Source organism: Drosophila kikkawai, chromosome 3R, assembly GCF_030179895.1.
Source record: "Drosophila kikkawai strain 14028-0561.14 chromosome 3R, DkikHiC1v2, whole genome shotgun sequence".
NCBI classification, from domain to species: domain Eukaryota; kingdom Metazoa; phylum Arthropoda; class Insecta; order Diptera; family Drosophilidae; genus Drosophila; species Drosophila kikkawai.
Window position 1 is genome coordinate 21,519,677 of NC_091731.1, and position 25,105 is coordinate 21,544,781.

A 25,105-nucleotide genomic window follows, 5' to 3' on the forward strand; every position below is an offset into this window, starting at 1 on the left:
TGCTAATCCGTTGTCCAATGCCCACTTGAGTTTTCTCTTCAGTTGTGCGGGGCTTTGGTATTTAATTAAGTTGTTTTGAACTGCACCAATCTCCCCCGCCGACACCCACTGCCCACAGCCCACTGCAATGCACCGAGCGTTCGCCTTATGATTTCTTAATGTGTCCTTAGTTTGGAGTTGAAACCGAAAGACTGTGTCCAGCAACCAAACCCACCCAACCAACCACCCAGCAACTGTACAACTGCTTACTATCTCCCTTAAAAACAGCCCCTAGTGGCTTCTACTACTACTCCCTTAAAGTACCCTGAAAAGAACCCTACTACGTACGCAATGTATATGCAAGATATTGCCTGGCCTAGATCCGAGCCAGATCGAACCAGGATCAAACCAAAACCAAAACACTCACCTGTGGCATTTTAAGTACTCATACTCGTACCATAGTTGTCCAGTCGATGTGCGTGTAAACCGCTTACTAATTGTTATATTGTGGACAATGCTCTATACGTGACACCTCTGCAATATATATTCACAATAACAGTAACAATAACAATCACTGAACCATAACAAACTACTTTGAACAGTTCAACATAACAAAACTAACTCACATGAGACAAACATCAAATGCCCATAGACATAGTCTGACCATAACCAGCTAACCCCAGTGCTCATATTGATCCTTTGCTAATCGATAACTTATCAATCTCTCAAACCGGAAACCGGAAACAGGTTCATGAAGCCGACGCCTGCCTCGTGCTAGCTAACAAATATTGCCAAGATCCCGACGCAGAAGATGCTGCCAACATCATGAGAGTAATCTCGATCAAGAACTACAGCGACGACATTCGAGTCATCATCCAGCTAATGCAGTACCACAATAAGGTGAGTAAGCAGAGGATCTAGGATCGACAAGAGTATATATTATATATATATATATATTTCAAATGAATCATGAACCTTTGGAAAACTCCAAGGACATACAAATTTCGGCTTCCCGAAGTTAGTTCACTTTCTTGTTTCGATTATAATTCCTTTTTTTTGTTGTTTCTATATGCACTTAGGCGTACTTGCTGAACATCCCATCGTGGGACTGGAAACAGGGCGACGACGTCATCTGCCTGGCGGAGCTGAAGCTGGGCTTCATCGCCCAGAGCTGCCTGGCGCCCGGATTCTCGACCATGATGGCCAACCTGTTCGCGATGCGTTCGTTCAAGACGGTAAGTGAGGGGTGACGCTGATGCTGTCCCCAAGGACAGTGCTCATCAACCAAAAATACCAACGAAATACCTGACACAATCACACTACTGGCGCCCAGTGAGAGAGCAGGCCGGAAGTTAGATATTTTTCCAGATTAACGATTTACAGATCCGCAGACATTGTACCATACTGTCCCGCTCGCGTGGAGGCGCGCAATATATATCTGTTATGTGTGGGGTGTACCTCCTGCCGTATATATCAAATCAAAAATGTCTCTATATTACGTGTCTTTAACCCTTAGTCGCCAGACATGCAGTCTTGGACAAATGATTACCTGCGCGGCACTGGCATGGAAATGTACACTGAAACATTGAGTCCCACATTTATTGGAATACCATTTGCTCAGGCCACTGAGTAAGTCACGCAGCAGGCAGTTTTCCAATTTTCCAAACATAAGCTATATCCGTATTATTCGTACAAGCAACCAAAAAAAAAAAACAAAAACAGAATAAAAAAAAAAAAACAAATTAAAATACTATATTGTATCTACTACTACCTATTCTATTCTACTTGTTAATCGTGCAGCGTTGAACGAAAAAAAATACAACACCATGAACAACATAAGATGTATCCGGCTCACAGTATACTCGTCATGATCTCCTAGAAACCTATATAAAATATACATTTTAATTAAATTATAAATCAGATCTTAGTGATGTTTCCTGGGGGCCGGATTTAAACACCTCACAACTCTCACACACACCACAAGTGTACACACATTGTTATTTGTTTTCACTCAGTTCGGATCGTCGTTGTAAAAACTCTCTTCCGTTGATTGTATTTTTATTTCTCTCGAAGATCTATCGGAGATCCGGCACGTTTACACCGATGATCTAAGTGTTGCAACGTGTAAATGTGCCTGCCAATAATGAACTTAGCTTATGATTTCGATTCTCCAAACCAGACACACACAAAAAACACTCACACGAGATACACGAGTCCAGAGAACACCAACAAAACACTTACACTGTGAAAATTAGTCGTTGTTTCAAGCAAATTCTTTGTGTAATTGAGTGTTCTAAGTGTTCAAAATGCCTTCAATGTTTGCAAATACAAAATATATGGTTTCTTATCCTTCATTTTCAAAAGCAAACAAACTTCAAAGCTGCCCAGACAGTTCTATTGACATTCTTTATTTAAGGATACACACCCACACACACAATACAAACAGACTCAAACCCACACATACACACACAACACACACAATCGCTAAATGTATGGTATCTGTGTGAGCAAATCGCTCCTAAAATTCTCTCTCAATATCTATCTGTATCTCAGTATAATAATAAAAAAAACAGTTCTAAGTTTGCAGCGTGCATTTTAGTTTGTGATTTGATTTCCCTTTGATTTCCGTTTCCGTTCCCTGATGGTTTCCGTTTTGACCTTTTGATTTCTGCTCATTTGACACACGTTCGGTTCGGTTGAGTCTTGATGCCACCCCAAATGCTCGTGCCTTCTTCAATGCTGTAAAGTTCGCCAGAAAGTGTAAAGACTAAGCCAGAGAAGCAGTATTTCTATGCCAAGCCAAAGCCAAACCAAAGCCAAAGCCAAACCAAAGCCAGAGTATGCGTATGCAATGCCATGCCTGAAACTGACCCCAGAAAAAAAACATGCACCAACCAAGAACAGCCACACACTCTCAGCACTGATATTCGCCAGCCAGCTGTTGAAAACGTAGACCCAGCAGAGAGTCCCCAGTCCCAGTTCCAGTTCCAGCTCCAGTTCCCGCTGTGAGATGCGTAGGATCTGGTCAGACGTCCAGTCTGCCAGTCAGTACTCCTGCCACCTGCCACACCAAACTGCCAAACTGCCAAAACAGACAAACAAACAAACCAATGAAATACCATTTAGTACAAACCGATAATGCGCCACGTAGTTACTTTAGCGAATCTACTAAATGCAAACCACAACAAAACCATTTTCTAACTTTCAGTCACCAGACACACAGGCCTGGCAAAATGATTATCTTCAAGGTACAGGGTGTGAGATGTACACCGAAACCCTATCACCTTCATTTACCGGCATGACATTCCCACAAGCCAGCGAGTAAGACTCTAAAATGAGACTCTAAAATTAGCGAAAACAAAAAAAATTATATGCAAACTGTATAAAAAATACTACTACCTACTACTACTTCTACTACTACAACCTTTTTGCATTGTACAAAATAAGTTTGTTTACCAATTCTTTTTCCTATTATTTACCAACTTGATTCGATTCCGTTTGATTTACTCTCCTTACTCATAATAACAACAACTAAACAACTGTTTGTCGCCTCTCAACTCCCCCCAACTCAATTCAACTCAATCCCACCTCTGTCCATATATATATCTCGAATACTCAACTCAAATCCATACTTAGTATCCACTGAAAGAAATAAACAACAAACTAGCCACCAGTAATCCCGTACCCGCCACCAGTACCCGAACCGAAAACCAACCCTCTCGAGGGCGAACGCATTGAACAACCTGTATATCGTATCGTATATATCTCTCCACACTCATTGTAATTGGCTCAAAAACCGTATTGTATCCGTAACCGTAACTCTACAATCGCTTGCTAACCGAACTCAGCTCGCTGCGATTCGTAGACTCGTACACTGCAATTAATTCTAGAGACCCCCACCCTGGTCAGCGCTCACTTCCACAGAACAGCTCCACTTCTGACTCCACCCCGAACTCCCGAACTCATTGCATGTGCAGAATGTAACGTTTTTGTGTCCCCACCTAATTTTTTTTAGAGTGTACCCTAGTTGGCAATGGATTGCAGGTAGTGTTTTGCTATCTGTAGTAGTGCTGTCAAAGGACTTTTTGAAAATAATACGGAAATATATTTAAGAACCGATTCATTTTACTAGTTTTTATGCTGATATAAGAAAGTTTTCCTGTAGATTAAAAAACAATTAAAATTGAGTCTAAAAGTAGGCAACAAAATGTAAAATTTAAGCTTAAACTTTGATTATACATTTTTTTATATAAATTGTATAATATTTTATTGTAAAAATAACATAATATGTCCAACATATTTTAATAGAACTTGAATAAAGTGAAGATTTTTACATGTACAATAAATATTAAAACTTAGTTTATGGCAAAAACATGGAGAATATGTAGATATATGTCTCTGAAAAAAGTCCTATGGCAGCACTGATATGTAGTTTTAATTTATTTACCATTTTTAAAATTTTTAAAATATTTTTTTCTTAGTTTTACCTAAGCATTTTGCCTAGCATGCCGATTTTTTGACTCGTCAATCGTCGTCTTGATTGCTCCTTCTTTTTTCGTAACAATGTACGCTTTGAGAGCACCCACGAACACCGACACATAGACACTCGAACACACTCGAACACCCCACCATACACACTCACTCACACACTATCAATGACACCAAGTGCATGCCCTGTTTTTTGAGAGAGTTCGACTACACCTTTGTAGCATACTAAACTAGGTTCAATCAACTGTAAAGCAAAGCCCTAGACTAAGTTGACGCCGAGTCTGCGAACAGGCACTGATTACCGCCCGTCTTCCCCGCGTTTAGACTGTGCTTCTCCAAGCTGAAGCTCCTGCTCCTGGCCATCGAGATCAAGGGCGCCGAGGAGGGGGCGGACAGCAAGATTTCCATAAATCCAAGGGGGGCCAAGATTCAGGCCAATACGCAGGGTTTCTTCATAGCACAAAGCGCCGACGAGGTGAAGCGGTAAGAGATTGTTTAAATAAATCTCTGGCTAACACATTTATCGAACAAGGGTTATAAACAAAATAAATATTTAAATGGGTAATTAAAAATGATTTAATGATTTAACGTAAATTGACAGATATTGTCTCATGTCCCTACACTCATATGTATATTTTTAAATATTTAAGAAAAATAACCCTTAAAAAAGGACCCAAAAACTAGGAAAGTGTTTGATGTCTACAATTAGGAATAAGTTTTCATGGATTTAAGACAAGGTACCATAAATTTTATGGCTAATTTTTCTATTTTCATAAGGAAACCCAATTCAAATTCGATAAATGTGCTGGACTTAAAATTTAAAAAACCTATACTAATGCAGTTATTACCCTTTCGTAGTGCCTGGTTCTATTGCAAAGCCTGCCACGAGGACATCAAGGACGAGACGCTGATTAAGAAATGCAAATGCAAAAACTGTAAGCATACTTGTGTACCGACTAATTCCGATCTAGTTCCTAGAGAATTTATGTATCAATGGACTTTATTTAACTTATACTTTATCAATTTTATAATTTCAATATGTATTTGATTTGATTGTTTCTTTTGTGAATTTCGAATCGAATCAAATCGAACGTTTCGAGGACAGCCAGAATCTAATAAGCCAAACAGAAACTACTTACTACTTATTATCTATATAGGAGAATAACAGCTCGATTTTAGTTTGTAAGAAAGGAGAGGTCCAGTTGAGGCATATCCTAGATATAAGACGCAATCTCTTCATATCGTATGAATATCTATATATTTTAACTCTCTACCATTACAACTACTCGTATATTCCTAAATATTTTTATACATAAATATCCATGTTTTTATTATATATTTATTATGTATGTGTGTTGGCGCGTGTGGCCCTCGCTCGTCAATGAAATCTATACAAAAAAAAAAAAAAAAAACTGCAACAAAAATCACAAATAACTAACTATGTATAACTATAAACGATAACTGCTGACACACCCCTCGCACACACACATATACACACGATGTGTGGGTTGGGTGTGCCGCTCTGGCGACGTGACATAACCAAATACAACCAATTAAACCAAATCGAATCGAATTTAATACCAAATAATACAATCCAATGCCATAACTTTGTCCCACAGTGACTGTTCAGCCCAGGAGCAAATTCGATGACTTAGGTAAATCAAGCAACAAACCGAATAACCCCAAAGAATAAAAGAACACACACTAATTTCCCACAACAAACAGCAGAACACCACAGACCACACCACACACTTCTCAGTTTTGAAGTTTTATCCAATACCAAATACCAAATACCATTTACCGCCGATTCCAATATTACGATTCCAACTTTTGTATAAAGTACATTTTGCATACTCCCCTCCTCCGTTCCGTTCCGTTTCCTTTTTTACAAAACAAAGCGAAGGTCCTGCTCCTGATCCGATCTTCCTCGCAGCACCTCACCTCACCACCAAGAGCACGACAAAATCAGTTTTTCCTTTGATTTCCGTTGATTGTCATTATTAATTTTAAAACAGTTTTTGCAAAGCGAAATCATTGGACTGTCCCCACCGAGTGCTCTTCAGCTCAGCCCAGACCCCTTCGCCCGGCCATAATCGTTTCCGATATCATAACCACCGTATACCTATATACTTATATATTATATATATGAACAACGAAAAACCATATCCGTCCTCCTGCCCGTTTATCTTGCCCATGTGCAGTTCTTTTTTGGTCACTGTTTGTTTTGACATGCGCCTCTTTGTAACCCACGAAGTAACAGTTAACCACACCCACACCCACCGTATAACGATTAAGTAAATATCCCCATACATCCGAAGGACTACGCGGAGAGGAGAAAACCAACCAAACATAACGTACCATTGACCTTGTAAATATGTTTGTGCGATATGCAACCCCAGTTCTTTGATACCTATACTACCTACAACAGTTACATTCAACCAGCAAGAAATGTTAAGTCTGCGCTTTTTCTTTAACCATCACACACACGGCTATCTAGAGTAACAACATGATAGTTGACACCTCCGATTTTGTGTTCTGTGTTTTACCGGGCGTATGCGCGATGCATCAGCCCGATAATAAGATCATGCCGAAAGCGAAATACAAAGGAGTTGCAAAAATTAAATATATATAGGGGCCATTCAAAGTATTATGCATTGTTTTTTCCAAAAGGCTTATCCACTCTCTTTTTAAACTTTAAACTTTTTTGCAATCGAATCTAAAGCTTTGTATTTCATTAAGAAGGCATGACCACTTTTTTTCATCTGTATTTTTAATAAAGTTCATACCCATTGACAACCCTCTCTTTTGATGATCAATTCTTTTATTCCAAATCCGAAACTGCACCATTTTTTTAAAAAGTCTGTCTCGCTAATCCTCGCTCTTGCTCTCTCTCTCTCTATATCTATCTCTCTCTCTGTCTGTCTCTGTAACTCCCTCTTAATCTTTGTACTTTATACTTATGTGTTGAGAATAATACCTGAACAAAATAAGTGCATGGAAATGAGCACAAGAATCAGTTTACATTTATATCACACCATCACCATACCGACAAATGTTTTATACGAAAAAATATACTCTCTTTTCGATCAATTTTGACTCACTTTTGCAGCATCCAGCTCTAATTTTAATACTCTTCCTAATACCTATGATTAAATTACGTTTAAATACTTAACGGTAGACCTAAGTTACTGAAATGCTGCGCCGCCCTCACGAATCCCTCTTACAACACACTCTCCTTTGATTTGTGTTCTTGGCGTGGCACTCACCACCTCACTCACCAGATCTCTCTCTACTTATATTTATCTACTATACTGTACTTAATATTTAATGCGAATTGTATATAATCGAGAGTAGCTGCAGCAGAGAGTGTAAATAACCTTAGAGCAGGCCACTGGCAGAAGCGTTGCCGGGGAATAACTAACGTTTTATGTATTTGGTTTCTATGTAGCGTAACACCTAAACAACTCTACTTATACTCTGTGATCTGAATCTTAATCTGTAAACACCCATTTTAGCTGCAAATGTTCTCAAGTAGTTAGTAAGTTTGCCGAGTTTGCGTTGCCTGCGTTATGGCTTTGAAGCGGCGGAACGGGATCCATCTGGCAGCTGATAAAAAAAATCTGAAATCGCAGTTCGCATTTCGTAGTGCCTAGAGCTTAAGTTTGTGAACCACTCCCGATCCTGTGTTATATCGATATCTAAACTATATATATATAAATGCATTTATGTGTGTGCCTGTGCGAGTGTCTACATGAATACCGATCTTGCAGATGTGGGCATGATTATGATGCAGACGGGCATGGTCAACCAAGGCATCACGTCGGTGATGAATACAATGGAGGGTACGCTTTCAAAACCATTTCCACAAACGAAACCAAAAAATAATAATAATTTGCGATTTGCGGCGCTCTATCCAAAAATATTAATATCGAATTATATTATACCCAGCCATAAGACTTATTCGTTGCTGCTAATCCTAACCTAATCCTAAACCTAAATTCAAGGAGCGATGGCCAAGGCAATCTTTAAGCTACTCTAATTTGATCAGTCTATCCAAAAAAATGTCCGTTGAGTTTTAATAATTCAAAAGAACATTCAATAAGGAATGCCACAGAAATTGCTGTGGTTTTAAACTAACTTAAAATATTGTCTAAATGTATGTTATAATCAATTGGAGAGTCCTTTTCTATCATATTTTTCCTCTAACTAATTTATTATATATTTCTAGACAGATTTTTAAAAATATATATTGGCTATAGTGACATACGTCGCCATAGTATTTTTTTTTTTTTGGTATTACACATTTAAAATCTTTAGAAATGTTGCCTAAAGATATCCCTAAATTATATACATTTTTTGTAACATCTTCCTTATGACATATAAAATAAAATATATAACCTTAGGGACCTTTGGCTATCGTTTTTCAAGATTTGGCTTGCCAAATTGTCATAAAAAATATAGCTCATTTCTAATTAACTAATTGAACGTGGAAACTAAATCAAAATTACTAAAATGATGTATGTACATCTGTCAGCCGTTGTGTGCCTTAGTTAATGCTAAAAACCATGAAAAGCTCCTAGCTGCTAAATGCCAAATAACCCTGCCAAGAACCGAGAGCCCCGCCCCAAAGCTGGGAAGCAGGGAAAATAATATTATTGGGGTTTGTGGGTAAACTAAAGGGATCAAGGGAACCGTTGGGAAAAGGATAAAATTTAACTGCGATAAAATCCGTTTCAGTTTCAGTTAAAAACTCAGTTCAGTTTGTACTTCTGCTCCTGCTATCGCCACTATATCGTTCTCTCTATATCGTATTCAGTATAAATATAACATACTTAATATATATACTACATAGAACTAAATTAGTCTTTCAACGATTTCTGGTTTGGTTCGCCCGATGCGCGCATAATGTCATAAGCAGAAGCATATACTTAGTATATATTCTCAGTATACATTGCATATATCTATTTATAATCATAAACTACATACCACATATGAATATATCTGCATATGTTTATCGAAAGTTCAAGTACAACGTGTGCCGTGCGATTTACTTATGATTTCCATTATAGCGTACTTTAGTTCCTTTTACTTTATATTCTCATCATTTGTTGAATGATGTTTCAATGATAATAAGCAGACGAAGATTGCGAGAAGAAGATGAAGAGAATTATATTGAAATCAACAATCATTACCTTGCCATCATTTACCTATTCACACGAATCCTATAAAATTCTGTTTTCATGAAACAAAAACAGTGGCCACCTTCCGGAAAGGCGTCCGAGCCGTACAAATGGTTGGGCGTGCAAGTACGTATAACTTACTCTACTCTCTCTCACTCTCTCTCTCTCTCTCTCTATCTATCTCCTATCTCTCTATCTCTATCTCCTGTCTCTGTCTCCTACAAATACTACTACTTCTACCACTACTACTACTGTAACCCAATAAGCATACGAACATACATTCCATGAAAAGACCACAAAAACCCAGGCTTTAGGGTTGCTGCAGAAATTGTTAGAGATTTGAAATCGCCTTAAGAGTGGCCGAAAATTATGCTGTATATTTTTTTAAATATCATTGCCTATCACTGAAATCTCTAGGAATTTCCTGCAGCTTCCCTGATGGTGATTTCCAATTGGCAAACCAAAATTTACCATTACATCTGCCCTAGAGACTCTCGCTAACCAAGTAAAAACGCTCTTATAACCGTTTATAAACGCCAAACTAACTATTCAACTAACTCTAATTGCTATTGTTCAGCTGCATTCGCAATTCAGCCAAAAAACCAATCGAAAGCCAAGCCAATCAATCAGGCAGCCAAAACAATCGAAAGTCAATCAATCTTTGTCAGTCCACAGAAACAGCCACACAACAACACACACAGCCCCTGAACCCCGACCTCTGACCCCTGACCTGACCCCAGCCCAAAACCCCACCGCACACACAAACACACACACAGTAACACATACACATACATGTTACGTTTCTACTCGTTCGTTCTATAGTAATTGTATACTTTTTCGTAACCAACTTAAAACTTAGTGTGCGTGTGAGTGTGTAGTAAAGTCAAGAGCTAACCGAACTTCGTTATGAGTCGAACTACAATTCGAACTATCAAATATCCGAATACTATATATTCAGAAAGCATTCACTCGCTCGATTTCGTATGTACTCGTTACTACATGTAGCACCCACACGTCGCCGAGTCGGTGTGTGTCAATAACTCATACTCTACATACCTATCGTACTCGTACTCGTATCTCGTAAAGTATCTTTTGTACAAACGTTAACTACATATATTGTATTGTACCGTACCGTATCTATCGTTTAACTATCGTATATCGCATCGTACCATGTCGTATAGTATCAAAATCGTATCGTATCGTTTATTCGTGATACTTCTACAAAATCAACCATGTATCTTAGACAAATACTTCAAATACTCTTTCTATATGATATACCCCACACACAAATACACACTTCAAAAAACACGACACACCAAAGGTTCAGAATCTGAACCAAAGACACTATATACTACAACCACATATTTCTGTAAAATATATATAAACTCGTTCTTCTGCGCCCGGAGCCATGTTCCATGTTCCTTTCTACTCGTACTCGTATAATATATATTTCAAATTTGTAAACCTATCATCTTTCTATTGTACTCCCCCCGAACTCCCTATCAACTACAACAACTACAATACTCCTATATTTATGTCTCTGTGTGTGTGTGTAGAAGACGATGAATACTCGTTGTCAAGTAAGTCAAACTAACTCAAACTGTTGTATAACCATTAAAAAAAAACCGCCCGATCAAAACCCTCCTCCTACTATATCTAAATCGCATTTGTACTCGTACTCGTACGTCTAAAGACATTTCGTTATTATTTTACCATTTATTAGAAAAGTTCTTTGAGAAATTCCTTCCATACCTTCATTCTACGGTGTGCCAGTGCACGTTTTGTTTTTTTCCGTTCCCGTGATTAGTACTGTACCTCCATTCCGTTTTTATTTTGTGGCTCCCTCCGAAGGGAGATCCCCGTGAAATTAGACTTAAATTATCATATAAGTTATTGTTTTACCATAAATATACATAAACCAAACATGAATATAAATGCAAATGACTTGAGAAAGCAAAGCAACTGAAGCCAACGATTAGAGCCACAATTAATCTCACTTGAAAAATTACAAAGAAAAATAATATATGTAAACAAAGCGGCAATCAAGCAGATAGCCCTCCTTCCCCGCGCACTGCACCATAGATCACAGATCATAGAAATGGGGGAAGGGATTAGATTAGCTACCGGAGATCAGAGAAATATAAATTCCAAATTCCACGCAGTTAAATTGCTGAAACAAATAAACAATTCGTTAAGCTCAGAACGTGGGGCTGACCTTAGATAGATGCAACTAGTAGTTGGAGCGATCGTGTTTGAAAAGTGTTCCTCTTAAGTGGGTGTTAGAGCAGTCCTAGCAGTCTAAGTATTAAATGCTTCAATAATCGGATACTGACATCCAGATCGAGCCTAAGCCAAACAGCTAAACGAATATGTGTTGAATAATCTGTTGCTACTCAGCTTGTAATCCGCACCTAGTCAGCGTGTTGCTTAAATAATGCTTCAAGCTTTAACCGATTTGGTTTGTATAACCCGATACCGATACCCACACCAAATGCTTGCCTAGCCTTGTTTGTACCAATATTTTATTGTATTGTATGTATAATATGTATAATAACCATCACAAGTTCTGTTCCAACTCATATTTATTTGCATGTTTTTCTCCGATATTAATCTATAAAGCAAATACCCTAAAATGAATCCCGAAAACCATCCCCCGACCATCTTGAACACTTTTCGTTCAGTTTCAGTTTCCGTTTTGATTTGGTTTGATTTATCGTCAGGTTTTCCTGGGTTTCCCCAAGAGTCAGACTAATTTATCTATGATTTCCTCTCGAATTTCTCGTGTTTAATTTACAAACAAACCAAAACTCTTACCGCTTCAGTTATTACAAAAACCAAACACAAATCCCCCTTAAAAAAAAAGAAAACAGAACCAAAAACAAAAGAATTTGTTGTATATTCAAAAGCAATTATGAGCTTCACATAAAAAAAAAAAGCTTGACCATATAAATAACACAAGAAATGCATACACAACGAATCTGATTTACCGAGCCGTGCGATAACGAACCAAATATTTTACAGATGAACACCATCCTGCACCCACATTTACGCCTCCAGAGCTACCCAAGCGGGTGCATGTGCGTGGATCTGTCTCGGGTAAAGTCTCCTCCAATCGTGCCACTCACTTGCAATTATCAGTATCAGTCAGAAGCTCAGAAAGGGTTTTTTGAACGCCAGATGACAGGTCGTTGATAGGTCGAACCCGACCCACACCCACTCGTACATTATTCAATCGATTTAGTTTCATTTTGCCTTGGTTTGCTTTTTCCCTCAGTTGTCAACGTAAAAAGTATCCAATCCAGTCGATAAAATATGATAACTGTTTAGCTATTCGTTTGCATAACTCTGTTTTTGCGTTGATTCTTGAACAGAACTCGTTTCTCTGCTAATGTAACTCGTTAATGTAACCTATCTAAGGAACTGCTATATATCTCCTATAACCTAATCGAACCCATATTGATGTCTATCTAAAGCATTCTTTACTTACCATACTTATTTGTACACAGCACCCCGTGTGCCCTTCATTTTTAATTGCATAACCGATCTGCTTGTTACCAACAAAAACTATTTATTTATTACTGTCGCAAGTCACACACACGAGATGCCACAATATCCAGAACTAAACCAAACCAAATGCAACATGCAACACGCGGCTCAAAAATACCTTTCTTGATTAACTTTGACTAATACTTAAAGCCAAAATGAGTATCTCTTCACACTCTGACCAGCGCGTCCAGGCCGGGCCAACTTACTAATCGAATGACCTCTGCTCTTGTTCTCTGATCTCTTCGACTGCCGCCGAAACGCTTCCGCGAATGTTGCTACCTGTTACTGCCGCTGCTACATCGTCCATCGTCCTGCCACAGGTGATATCACACGTGACAGAGAAGATACGAATCGTAAGTTTAGAAATTAACCCCGAATAATCCTTAGACTTAAGGTTAAGTGTCGTAAAGTGGAATTAATTATAATTCTTATTAGATTTTTCCTTGAGGTGCAAGTACTTTAAATTTAAACTCCCTGTTTTTCCCCTTACCTCTCCTTACAGTACTCAATCGCAATGTGCGCCGTCCGAATGGCACTGGCAACGGTACAGGTGCCATGCATCACATGAACAACACTGCGGCAGCTGCCGCCGCTGCCGCTGCGGCGGGCAAGCAGGTGAACAAGGTGAAGCCCACGGTGAACGTGAGCAGGCAGGTGGAGGGCCAGGTGATATCGCCATCGCAATACAACAGGTGAGTACAAGTACAAATGGCGGGGAGCTGTACATAAGGGGAGGGGAGGAAAAAACAACATGAGAAGGATCTATTACCATATAGATGTTGATCACATTAAAACGGCACTCTGTTCAGTTACGAAATAGCAAAGCAAAGTCGGTAATCGAGCAAGAGCAAAGAAAACTCAATGAATACAACACTTCTTAGGTCTACCAGCTGCATCAAGTATGATTTTCCACTTTTCCGTTGCCTTTTTGAACAAAGTTACAGCCAACAGCAAACCGATAAACACACACTTGAATTAAGTTAATTTAAGTTAAGTTTTTACCTTACACACAACACACAGTGAACAATGAACAATGAACAATGAACAATGATGAACGATAAGGGACTGGGATGTCCAGGAAGACCTTCTTCCGCCATCCTGGCGCCCATGTAAATGCTCTTTAACCAACTAATCCCAACACCTCAACTAACTGTCTCACTCACCTACTCACCAACTCGAAACTCAAAACTCGAAACTCAAGAAATGACAACAAAAACAAATACCAAAACCAACTAATTACTTTTAACCAGTCTAAATGTATAAAAACGAAAAACATTTTGTTTCAGGCCACCAGAGAATGATGCTAACCCTTATGCGGGCTATCAACTTGCTTACGAAGTTAAAAAGCTCATGTATGCGTCCATAATTTCCTAGAATTTTAACTTACAAACTCTATCAACATAAAAAAAAGAAGCCAAAAGCCTTTTTTTAAACTATACCTTAGTATTCGTTAATACTTAATCTAACTACATTTTATGCGCATTTTGTTTAACACACATTGATATATTGATATATTGATTGATCAAAGCTATGCCATTCCATCCAATATACGCGTACTAAACCATAAGCGAATCTTAACCAAACCTGTGCGTTACTTGTCATGTCGCTGTCTTCTGTATCTGTACCTATGTCTGTATCTGTGTCTGTGCCTGTGCTGTGTGCGTATGTGTAGGTGTTTGAGTGTGTGTATGGGTGTGTGTACGCCCCGTGATAAGTTCGCATCCTATAAACTATAAACTAACCCCAGCATAACTAATCGCATTCATCAATCATTCTCTGTCTACTAACATCTGAGCTCTCCACTCGACAGCAGTGTGTGTGTGCGCGCCTCTAGCTAACTAATTACTTAAACTTTACTAACTTTAAACTAAATATTCATATGTGAATTATTTATATAAAAGAAAAAAACGCCAGCTTTCAAAAGGTCTGCCTAGAAATGATCTTATTTTCTGAATTATTTGCCTAAACTAGTTTTTGCTCATCTTTTCAAGATAAAGATGATTTAACCTTTTGATTTTAAACAGGAACTACAATTCCTGCTTCAATTTTTGTAAAGATATATAAACCTAAAAGTATAGCCTACTTTTTAGCAGGTCTAAGACCTGCTCAAGTTACTTTTGAATTATTAATTTATTGGTCTTAGACCCCCAGAAGCATACATACTTTTAAGCTCAATAATCGCCCATCTCTTTATCCTGCATTCTCTCTATCTATCTACTATATCTTTCTCTGGATCATTTCAACTTGAATTGCAAATATAATTGTTGTGTGCGTGTGTGTTCTTTTGTGTTCATCTCTGTGTCAAAACTTGCACCCGTGTACCATATGTATATTTTACTTCTTCTTATAAATTACACCAAAAAACTGAATTAAGTACTTTGTAGATAAAAACTGACGTATCCGGCGGATATGGAGGGTGATGGTTCGGTCATCTGTGGCGTCTCTCTCTCGCATGCGAGCACCTGAAACACAATAGAACACCTGGAGGGAGATAGCCCGGCAACACTTTTAGTATATTATTTCGATCCACCCCTCAGCACCGCCGGACGGCAGAACGAGCATTTTGCGTAGTGACAGTTTCAGTTTCAGTTTTTTACTCAACAAATTTGTTGTTCGCCTTCATTTCGAGACTTTTGTTATTAGCACATGACCTTCTCTCTATCTGTATCTCTGACTCTTACTCTATTCTTTCCACTCTTACTATTTCGTGTATTTATCTTTGTAAACGTAAACTCTCTTAAACTATATTTTACTATCGTATTGAGATCACATATTTTAAATTCAATATGCTCCAAGTACTCGTACTCGTATTGAAGTATTTCTCACATCATTTTTGAACGAAACACGTACTCGTAGCGTTTCCGATGAACACTTTGCATTTGGATGTAGCGTTTGTTTTTTTGAATTGGTTGATAATCAGCATATGCAAGTCAAAAGTTGAATCGAAGTAAACCCCATTAAGAACGAATCGCCCGATCGTCGCCAGCACAGACCGCCGATGGCTAACACCCTGTCTCTCTCCTTTCTCTCTCTCTCTGTATCGATCTACTTGCATCTAGGCCGACGAGTCGCAGCTCCGGCACGGGCACACAGAATCAAAACGGAGGCGTCTCATTGCCCGCCGGCATTGCGGACGACCAGTCGAAGGACTTTGATTTCGAGAAGACCGAAATGAAGTACGACTCGACGGGCATGTTCCACTGGAGTCCGGCAAAGAGCTTAGAAGACTGCATACTGGTAACGTTTGCTGAGCTAAAGTTAAACCTTTGATTTTTTTAATTAATCGGTATTTCCCTGCAGGATCGCAACCAGGCGGCCATGACCGTGCTGAACGGCCATGTGGTCGTCTGCCTGTTCGCCGATCCTGACTCGCCGCTGATTGGGCTGCGCAACCTGGTTATGCCGCTGCGAGCATCCAACTTCCACTACCACGAGCTAAAGCATGTGGTTATCGTGGGCTCGGTGGACTATATCCGACGCGAGTGGAAAATGCTGCAGAACCTGCCCAAGATCTCGGTGCTGAACGGCTCGCCGCTGAGTCGCGCCGACCTGCGGGCGGTCAATGTCAATCTGTGTGATATGTGCTGCATCCTGTCGGCCAAAGTTCCTAGCAACGACGATCCCACGCTGGCCGACAAGGAGGCGATTCTCGCCTCGCTGAACATCAAGGCGATGACCTTCGACGACACGATCGGCGTGCTAAGCCAGCGCGGCCCGGAGTTCGACAACCTGAGCGCCACCGCCGGCAGCCCCATTGTGCTGCAGCGGCGAGGCTCAGTCTATGGCGCCAATGTGCCCATGATAACAGGTAAACTGCATCGCACTAAGTTGGCCGAGTTTGCGAACGACCGAACGAATCGTGAGGCTGGCCAGGTTGAGGTATGAGATTGGGGTTTCTGCAGAAGATACTTACTGAAATGAGTCCTTAAATGGGGGTTTCTGCATCTAGATTCAGTTCAATAGAAAGGGAATTTCTAACAAAATAGAAATCTTCTTTAACAAACTTAGACTTTAGAGAAAGAATATCAGGATATGGATCCAAGAAAAGGTCTCCAGAATAAGAACTCGAATATAAAGGCTTCAGAATAAGGGTTTCAGAGAGAGGTTTCTATAATTATGATTTTAGAAAAGGGATTCTAAAAAAAATGGCTTCGGAAATTAAATTTAGAAATAAGTGTTTCAGAAGGATACATTATTTTAGAATATAGCCTTTGCTAGAGAGTAGCTTAGAAGGAATTTAAGCAAAGATTTTCCTGGCCAGCCTCACCCGCCTCCCTCGAAAGCGGTTCAAGTGTGCGCTCTACTAATTGCTCTCACATGTTGGTTGTCGTTTAAAGAACTGGTCAATGATAGTAACGTGCAGTTTCTCGATCAAGACGACGATGATGATCCAGATACAGAACTATATCTGACGCAGCCATTCGCCTGCGGCACAGCCTTCGCTGTGAGTGTGTTAGACTCGCTGATGTCCACGGTAATGTCTCGCTTTGATGCCCAAAGTGGTTTCTCAAGTCTTCTGGGACTTGTCTTGTCTAACTAAAGCTTTATAAATACTTAATGACTTATGATTTATTGCCCCGGACAGACATACTTCAATCAAAACGCCTTAACGCTGATCCGCTCACTGATAACGGGCGGCGCCACGCCCGAGCTGGAACTGATTCTGGCCGAGGGAGCTGGCCTCCGGGGAGGCTACAGCACAGTGGAGAGTCTGAGCAATCGGGACAGGTAAATAACATAACATTTAGAATAATAATAAATATTTAATTTAGAATTTCCTGGGTTTTATTATGATAGTTTTATTTTAAGATTGTTATGTATTAACTAACATTTTATGCATTTTCCCTTTAGATGTCGAGTGGGTCAAATCTCGCTTTACGACGGTCCCTTGGCTCAATTCGGGGAGTGCGGCAAGTACGGAGATCTCTTCGTGGCTGCCCTCAAGTCTTACGGAATGCTGTGCATCGGGCTTTATCGGTTCAGGGACACCAGCTCCAGCTGTGATGCGAGCAGCAAACGCTATGTAATAACCAACCCACCCGATGACTTTTCACTACTGCCAACAGATCAGGTGAGCTTTACTGCATATGTAGGAATATTATAGATGTAGGACATTCATGAACTATTAATACTTAAAAGATATTATCAATAATTGATTTAAAAATGTATAAAACCCTTTGACATTGGTGTGTTTTATTAGCTTTGAAAATCTGTAATTACAGTCAGAAAAATATATTTTCGATAATAATAATTTTATGATCCAAAAACCTTTCTTTACCTTTACTTTTTAAATCTAAAAATATTAATTTAAAACCCCTTTCCAGGTATTCGTTTTAATGCAATTCGATCCGGGCCTGGAGTACAAGCCGCCAGCGGTACGAGCACCGTCCGGCGGACGCGGCACCAACACACAGGGCTCCGGGGTCGGCGGGGGCGGCTCAAACAAGGATGATAACTCTTGATTGTTACTGTGTAGCGCCTTAACTGATGGTCCTTATTCGTACATTTGAACGATGGAGAAGCTAATCGGATGCAGAGCAGCGCATTGGGGGCACCTACCTAACTACTACCTAACCATATTGGCCTAAGATTTACCGAAAAAAAGATAGGAAAAAAGACATATTTGTATGTACTATGTACAAGCAGAAAGAAATTGAAATCAAAAGCGATTGTTATTGACTAGTTAGAAAAAACCGAATACCAGAAAATCCTGGGTGCCATCCAATGCGTTGCTCTGCCCTTTTATGTGTGTGAAGGCATGCGGCCCGGTGTTTTGTGTCCATCCCAACTAACAATCAAGAGACAGCCCCAAGCCAGAAGAGCAACTGCATCATCAGCAACAACGTCGACGGCAGGGCCGCCTGTCTCCGCACACATAAATAGCTAACTCAGATCGGGGCCCTCAAGATCCACAGCCCTGATGTCCATCGTTCAACTGCCAACTGATTGCTTCCCACATCATTCCGTATGCCTTTTTAGAACCTTGAAAATTAACATCTATTATTATCTATATTCTGTATACCTTTACTCTTACTCTACATTGGTTATCTTGTATCTTTTGTTTCTCTTTATCCGTATCTTTATCCATATTATTTTGTAATCGACTCTGTGCCCCAATAAATACTATTATTATTTGAGTTTTTGGTTCGGATTCTACCCCGACTTTAGTTCTCTCCAAGCGACAATCATTAGTTATTTCTATGGGTATGTATTTTACGTTAGATATCATTTACTCTTAAGAATCGTTTCACTTACATTTACATTTTACATTTAACACTTTACAATTAACATTTACATTTTGAGTTCAGTTCATGGCGCTATCATTGCATAAGAACCAATTGACAAATTGAATTCTAAACGAAAATCCATCTCAATGGTGTGACGTAAGCAATTGGGAACCATTAGTGAGGTAAGCTACACATTAAACAAGGAAACAAGCTAATCAAATCAGCCACACTGAGCGAAAGAAACTACCAAGTACTACTAGGTCTATGTACTCTCTCATGTCTCAAAATCTTTCTCTGAGATGCAAACAGCAACAACTACGCAACAATTCCACACTTAATTTAAACGTTTAAACACCACAAAGAAACCAAACAGATTGCGTGAGATACAGATACTGAACACGAGATACAGATACAAAGACAACTACAAGATACAAGATACATACATGGCAATGAGGCTATAAGCAAATGTTGTGCCAGCATAAGAATTCAAAAACTGCATTTAGAAGATTCTGAGCAAGCGCAAAACGATTTATATAGAGCAGAGAGCATATTGTAATCATTAAACTTTTAAAGTAAACTAAACACAAATATCGATTATCGATTAACGATTAACGACACTTAAAGCCAACAATCTGCTAACTAATTCGTAGACCTAAATGCAAATACAAAGCTCTACTTGGTCCTTTATCAAAGCAAAACAAAGAAGGTGAAGCCAAGCATAAGCAAAGAATTACACTTAACTAGAGGAATCTCAGCTTTTTAACTCGACACTCAGTCAAGTCGTCAAATTTGCTAATTCTAAATTGAAAACTTCTTGCATTCGCATCTCTACACACACACAAGAAAAAAGAAAAACAAAAACTAAATGCAAAGTGAGACGAAAATTCTGTAAGTAGCGTCATTATACCACTCATTATATATATAGAGGACACCGAGACCGACACACCTATGCTGGAATATAGAGTGCGAGGGAAGCTGATGACAAGAGTAGTTAGTAATATTTTTTAGTGTATGTGAATGTGTGCGCTTTTTACCAGCGATTTACGAGCAGCAACTGTGGTGTTCTAAACAAATTTTGATAGATACAAAATCGGTAACCAAAAATGGCGACACGCGTAATGTTTCTCTCTTCAACTCTTCTTCTCCGACTTCTTCTATAACTTTTAGAAATCCTTCACGCACTTGCGCTCGAACCGCCGCCAAAAGGGAACGCTTTGTTTTTTGTACATAGCCTGTAAATACGATAAGAAAGTATCTCGAATATATGTTATCCTTATCCTTTGATTCGTTTAACTCGTGTATCTCGTGCTGTTTCGTTTTGCTGTTCAAGAGTTATCGGTACCTACATTTGTAATTTGTTCAAATAAATAAACACTGCCAAAGCGTATAGAAATCACATTAAATGTAGATCAGACAGCCAGGAGCAGGCATTCAGACAGCAGCATTCATTCAAGATAATGGGAAAACCCAAAAGCGTTACAAGAAAATGGCACAGAACAGCATTAAATGAGAGTAAAAAGCGATAAACGATGAACGATAAAAACGATAAATGAGTTTGTTTGTTTCCACATACAAAATGATTAGCGAATAACAAATTTAAGTAAAACGAATTCGAGCTTTTAAAATTAATATGAAGGAAAAACCAAAGATATAAACAGTTGATAAGGGAAAGCGAATCAAGAAGAGCGGATTTCCATTTCGTTTTATATACTTATATTTGATTTGTAGTGGATTTTTGTGTAGCCTAGGCTTACCCACAACGTAAAGATTTAAAACAAAAATATGTGAATATTATGCGCCTTCGAAATTTATGTAAACGTGTATGTAGCCGTGCAATGTGAGAAACATTTAAACTCCATTAAAAAGTAAATTTAAAGCTAATGGTAAACGTAAACGTAATGGTAAACGTAATCGTAAACGTAAATAGTCAAGTGTAAATGTTAACGAATCGAGAGCATAGCATAGCTTAGCGTAATCATAAGACGACTAGATATCGCGACGAGCAAGTTCATATATTGTTAACGGTAAACGATAAACGATAAACTTATATATAGTAATTAAATCGACAAACAAAACGCATTTGCAATCCTAAAATAAAGCGAGAAATCGATAACGATAAATAGACGAGAGGCGTAGCGAAAACCCAAAAGTTAAACATAATTTTTAAATGAATAAAACTAGTTATTAAATTTATAGAAAGCCCCCACTCTCACACCTCACACTCACACACAGCCACACTAATACAGATACTAGTACACACCCACTAACACACTCACACACTCGACAGCGATGAACCCCAACAACAAGAACAAAATGAACTCTCGATGTTGTGAAACTTGATAAAATCATGTTTACGCTATAGCCGACAAGTAAAGTACATACTCAGCCACAAAACAGAAACTAACGACAAAAGGAAATGTATTCAAAAATATAGAAAAGATGAAAATCCTGCAGACAAAGCTGCCCTTCCCATTTTTTTTTGATAACTTCGCTTGTTTCAAAACTCTTCTCCAATTTCCCACCATATTCACGAGCAGCTTTGTTCGCAAAACAATGATATATATATATATATATATATATATATACACCATACATATATATTAAATTATGTCGCATAAAACTACTCAATGCCGTATAAACTAAATGTAAGAGCAAAGGTTTTTGTAGAAAATTCGTCAATAAAAAGCCACAAAAAAATATTAAAATAAATATATTATCATACTCGTAAATGTGAAGCTATGCAGCATTTTACTGTAGTTAGATTTTTTGTATAGAATCAACGTTCGCAGCTAAAAAACCAAAAACGAAAAGCAGAAAAACAAAACTAATATGATAATTTTACAGGTTTAAGGCAGCAGCAGGAGAAAATGTTCATTTTTTTAAGGAATAAAGATATTACAAGATATCATAATTAATATACAAAAATAGCAAATAAAATTAACAAAAAAAAAAAAGATAAAAAACGAAATGAAAAAATATTTTTTATAATTTCGCAGCACTTTCACATGATACCCGCACACCTATACACACCCGATAGTGTGTGCTAAAAAAATTGTATAAATTATGCAAGCCCAAAAAAAAAAATGCAAATCATATATTATTGACGACATTATTGTAGTTACATTTTTTAGTTTTTACTTGCTATTTATATGAATATATTTACACAACGGGAAACGTAAACGTAGACATAATTAAAAACGTAAAGCGATAAAAATCATTAATTTATATTTAAAAAAGTAAAATAAAAAACCGAAAAATAAACCGAAATCAGAGCAGAAAGCATAAAATGACAAATTAGTTTAGGCTAAAGCGGGCCCCGAAAGGGCAACAAAACAAATAACAAATAAATAAAATTTTAAATAACAAATTAAAAGCTAAATGCATATTTTAAACATTTGTCTAAAACGCAACCGAAAAGAAAAAGAAAACAAATGATAAATGTATGAAATAAAAGGTATAATAATAATATTATGTTGTTAATGTTTAAAAAACCTTGTTAAAAATAATATTTCAAAATAAAATATAAATACTGAAAAATATACAATAGAAACTATAACTATAGCCGAAATTTTCGGCAGCGTTATGAAAGTGAAATTTTGAGTTATGGCCGAAAAGTTTGGGCCGACAAAATAATATTGACCCACATAAGGCGCGCCGGGCCGAGCGCTATAAAATTCCAATGACCAATTGCGTTTAGAAATTGGGCATCGCGACCTGCATAAAATGCCGCCAATTACTTACACTTGGGAGCGTTTCATAAGCAGACAAGGCTCATTATCATCCAAGGGCCTTGGCTACACAGCGAAAATAACTGGCCAACAGGTAGCTTAGGCTCAAAGGGCTCTCTGTGGGCTATGGAAAATGCATGCCTTTGTTTTTTAGGACAGCCCATGGGTCGATCCACATTAGCATAAGATGCCGCTTAAAAAACATTCCAGGTTTTCTTTAAATACCAGAGCAAGTGGCCCATATTTAGATCTTGATAACTAGTATTTCAAATAATTTATTTTCATTCAATTTAAACTTTGTAATCAAGATTTATTTTCTTTTATTTACATTAATTTACATTCTTAAGTTTTTTTTTTAAATTCTACTAAGAACAAGAAAGAAAGCTAACCTTGGCCAGCCAAAGTTTGTATACCCTTGCAGGTAACAATTAAAATATATTATAACTAAGCCAAAAATGCATTAATTTCGATTCGGAAAGCAGTTTGTGTTAGTTTTTATTAATTTAAAAAAACTGCATACCAAATTTAAAATTTTAAGAAATCAAAATCTTTGGCCATTTTTGCTAATTTTAATGATGTAACCCCTTATCAAATTTCGCAAAACTGGCCAAAAAATCGATTTCTTCCGGATATGTCTAGAAAGATTCGCATGTTAATGCTGATCAAGAATATATATGGTTTCTGGGGTCGGAAATGATTCCTTGACTTAGAAAAATATTATTTTGTATTATAAAATCTGATTTTTTATATTAAACAACTTCTTGATTTTTTTAAAATTAAAAATATCATAACTCGGCCAAAAAAGCATTAATTTTAAATCGGAAAACTGTTCTGTGCAAGATTTTCTACAGTTAATAAATCTGGATACTTCATTTAAAAATTTTGAGAATTCAATTTTTTATCAAAATCAAAAATTTTAATGATGTAACCCCTTATAAAATTTTGCAAAAATGGCCAAAAAATTGATTTCTTCCTGACATATCTAGAAAGATTCCGCTGTTGATGCTGATCAAGAATATATATGGTTTATAGGGTCGGAAACGTCTCCTTCACTGCGTTGCAAACATCTGACTGAAATTATAATACCCTTCAGGGGTATAAAAATAGTGTTCTTTCAGTGAAAGGTAAGGCCATTTAAATTTTTTAAATTTATTTATATATCTTTGAATTATATTATCTTTAAATTTGATTTCATTAAGTTAAATTGAATTATTTTAAAACTTTTAATTTATTAAAAACAAAACTTAAGTGGCTTTTGTATTAACCAAAAAGGAAACTAACTTCGGGAGGCCGAAATTTGTATACCCTTGAAGTTTGCCATAGGACCATGGCATCAAATCAAAAATTCAATCAAAACGATATAAAATGCAAATATTTCAGCGTTTCTATGCGCCTGTTAGTGCTGATCAAGAATATATGTGATTAATAGGGTAGGGAATGACTTTCCATTCCTGCTTTGCAAGCTTTTGACTGAAATTATGTAAACCAGCAAGGGTATAACAATTATAATCAACTTCTCCTTATTTACAAATAAGCTATTTAAAGCATAGCGAATATGTACATATGATAATATATTCCGCTCTTGTATAAGTATGAAATTTATCTAAAGTTCCACTCCTTTTTGTTCTAAAAACCAGCACATTGGCCTGCAGGTTAGCCCACTGTGCCTGCCACATGTCGTAATGTCAATCGCGCTGGCTTTGCTCCTGTTTGCCACCAATGGCAACAGGTGGCAGGCATCGGCTTGGAGCTGGGGACCATCTCTGGTTCATGTGCGCCTGGTCCGCATTGCTTTTTAAGGTAAAGAGCGACTGCTGACGAGCGACAACAAGTTCGTTGCCTAAGTCTTTTGTTTTTCCCGAGTCGCCGTCGCTGAAGTTGTTTTTTTTTCCTTTCTTTTTTTCTTTCGCTGGCCAAGAACAGTAGTACAGAGCAGTCAATGGCAAAACACTTTCGT

At 38.0% G+C, this 25,105-nt stretch overlaps 1 protein-coding gene across 15 annotated transcripts in view; it reads left to right on the forward strand.

The window, feature by feature from the left end:
* The window catches only part of slo (calcium-activated potassium channel slo), a 46,949-nt gene extending 27,607 nt beyond the window's left edge, over positions 1-19,342 (forward strand). For 4 of the 15 annotated variants that reach the window (XM_017165031.3, XM_041774502.2, XM_017165033.3 and 1 more), the window contains exons 10-23: positions 727-879; positions 1,059-1,214; positions 1,496-1,608; positions 4,792-4,950; positions 5,326-5,402; positions 6,087-6,122; positions 13,514-13,546; positions 13,696-13,885; positions 16,253-16,430; positions 16,494-17,001; positions 17,531-17,667; positions 17,779-17,921; positions 18,045-18,264; positions 18,518-19,342. In XM_017165031.3, the coding sequence (XP_017020520.1) occupies positions 727-879; positions 1,059-1,214; positions 1,496-1,608; positions 4,792-4,950; positions 5,326-5,402; positions 6,087-6,122; positions 13,514-13,546; positions 13,696-13,885; positions 16,253-16,430; positions 16,494-17,001; positions 17,531-17,667; positions 17,779-17,921; positions 18,045-18,264; positions 18,518-18,655 (2,241 nt within the window). In that variant the 3' untranslated portion in view covers positions 18,656-19,342. Of the gene's footprint in view, positions 1-726; positions 880-1,058; positions 1,215-1,495; positions 1,609-3,187; positions 3,301-4,791; positions 4,951-5,325; positions 5,403-6,086; positions 6,123-8,237; positions 8,310-9,722; positions 9,774-11,203; positions 11,228-12,668; positions 12,744-13,513; positions 13,547-13,695; positions 13,886-14,479; positions 14,546-16,252; positions 16,431-16,493; positions 17,002-17,530; positions 17,668-17,778; positions 17,922-18,044; positions 18,265-18,517 lie in introns of all 15 variants that reach the window. The other 11 variants (XM_017165030.3, XM_041774504.2, XM_070286286.1 and 8 more) reach the window with 10 other exon arrangements.
* The last annotated feature ends 5,763 nt before the right edge of the window (positions 19,343-25,105 follow it).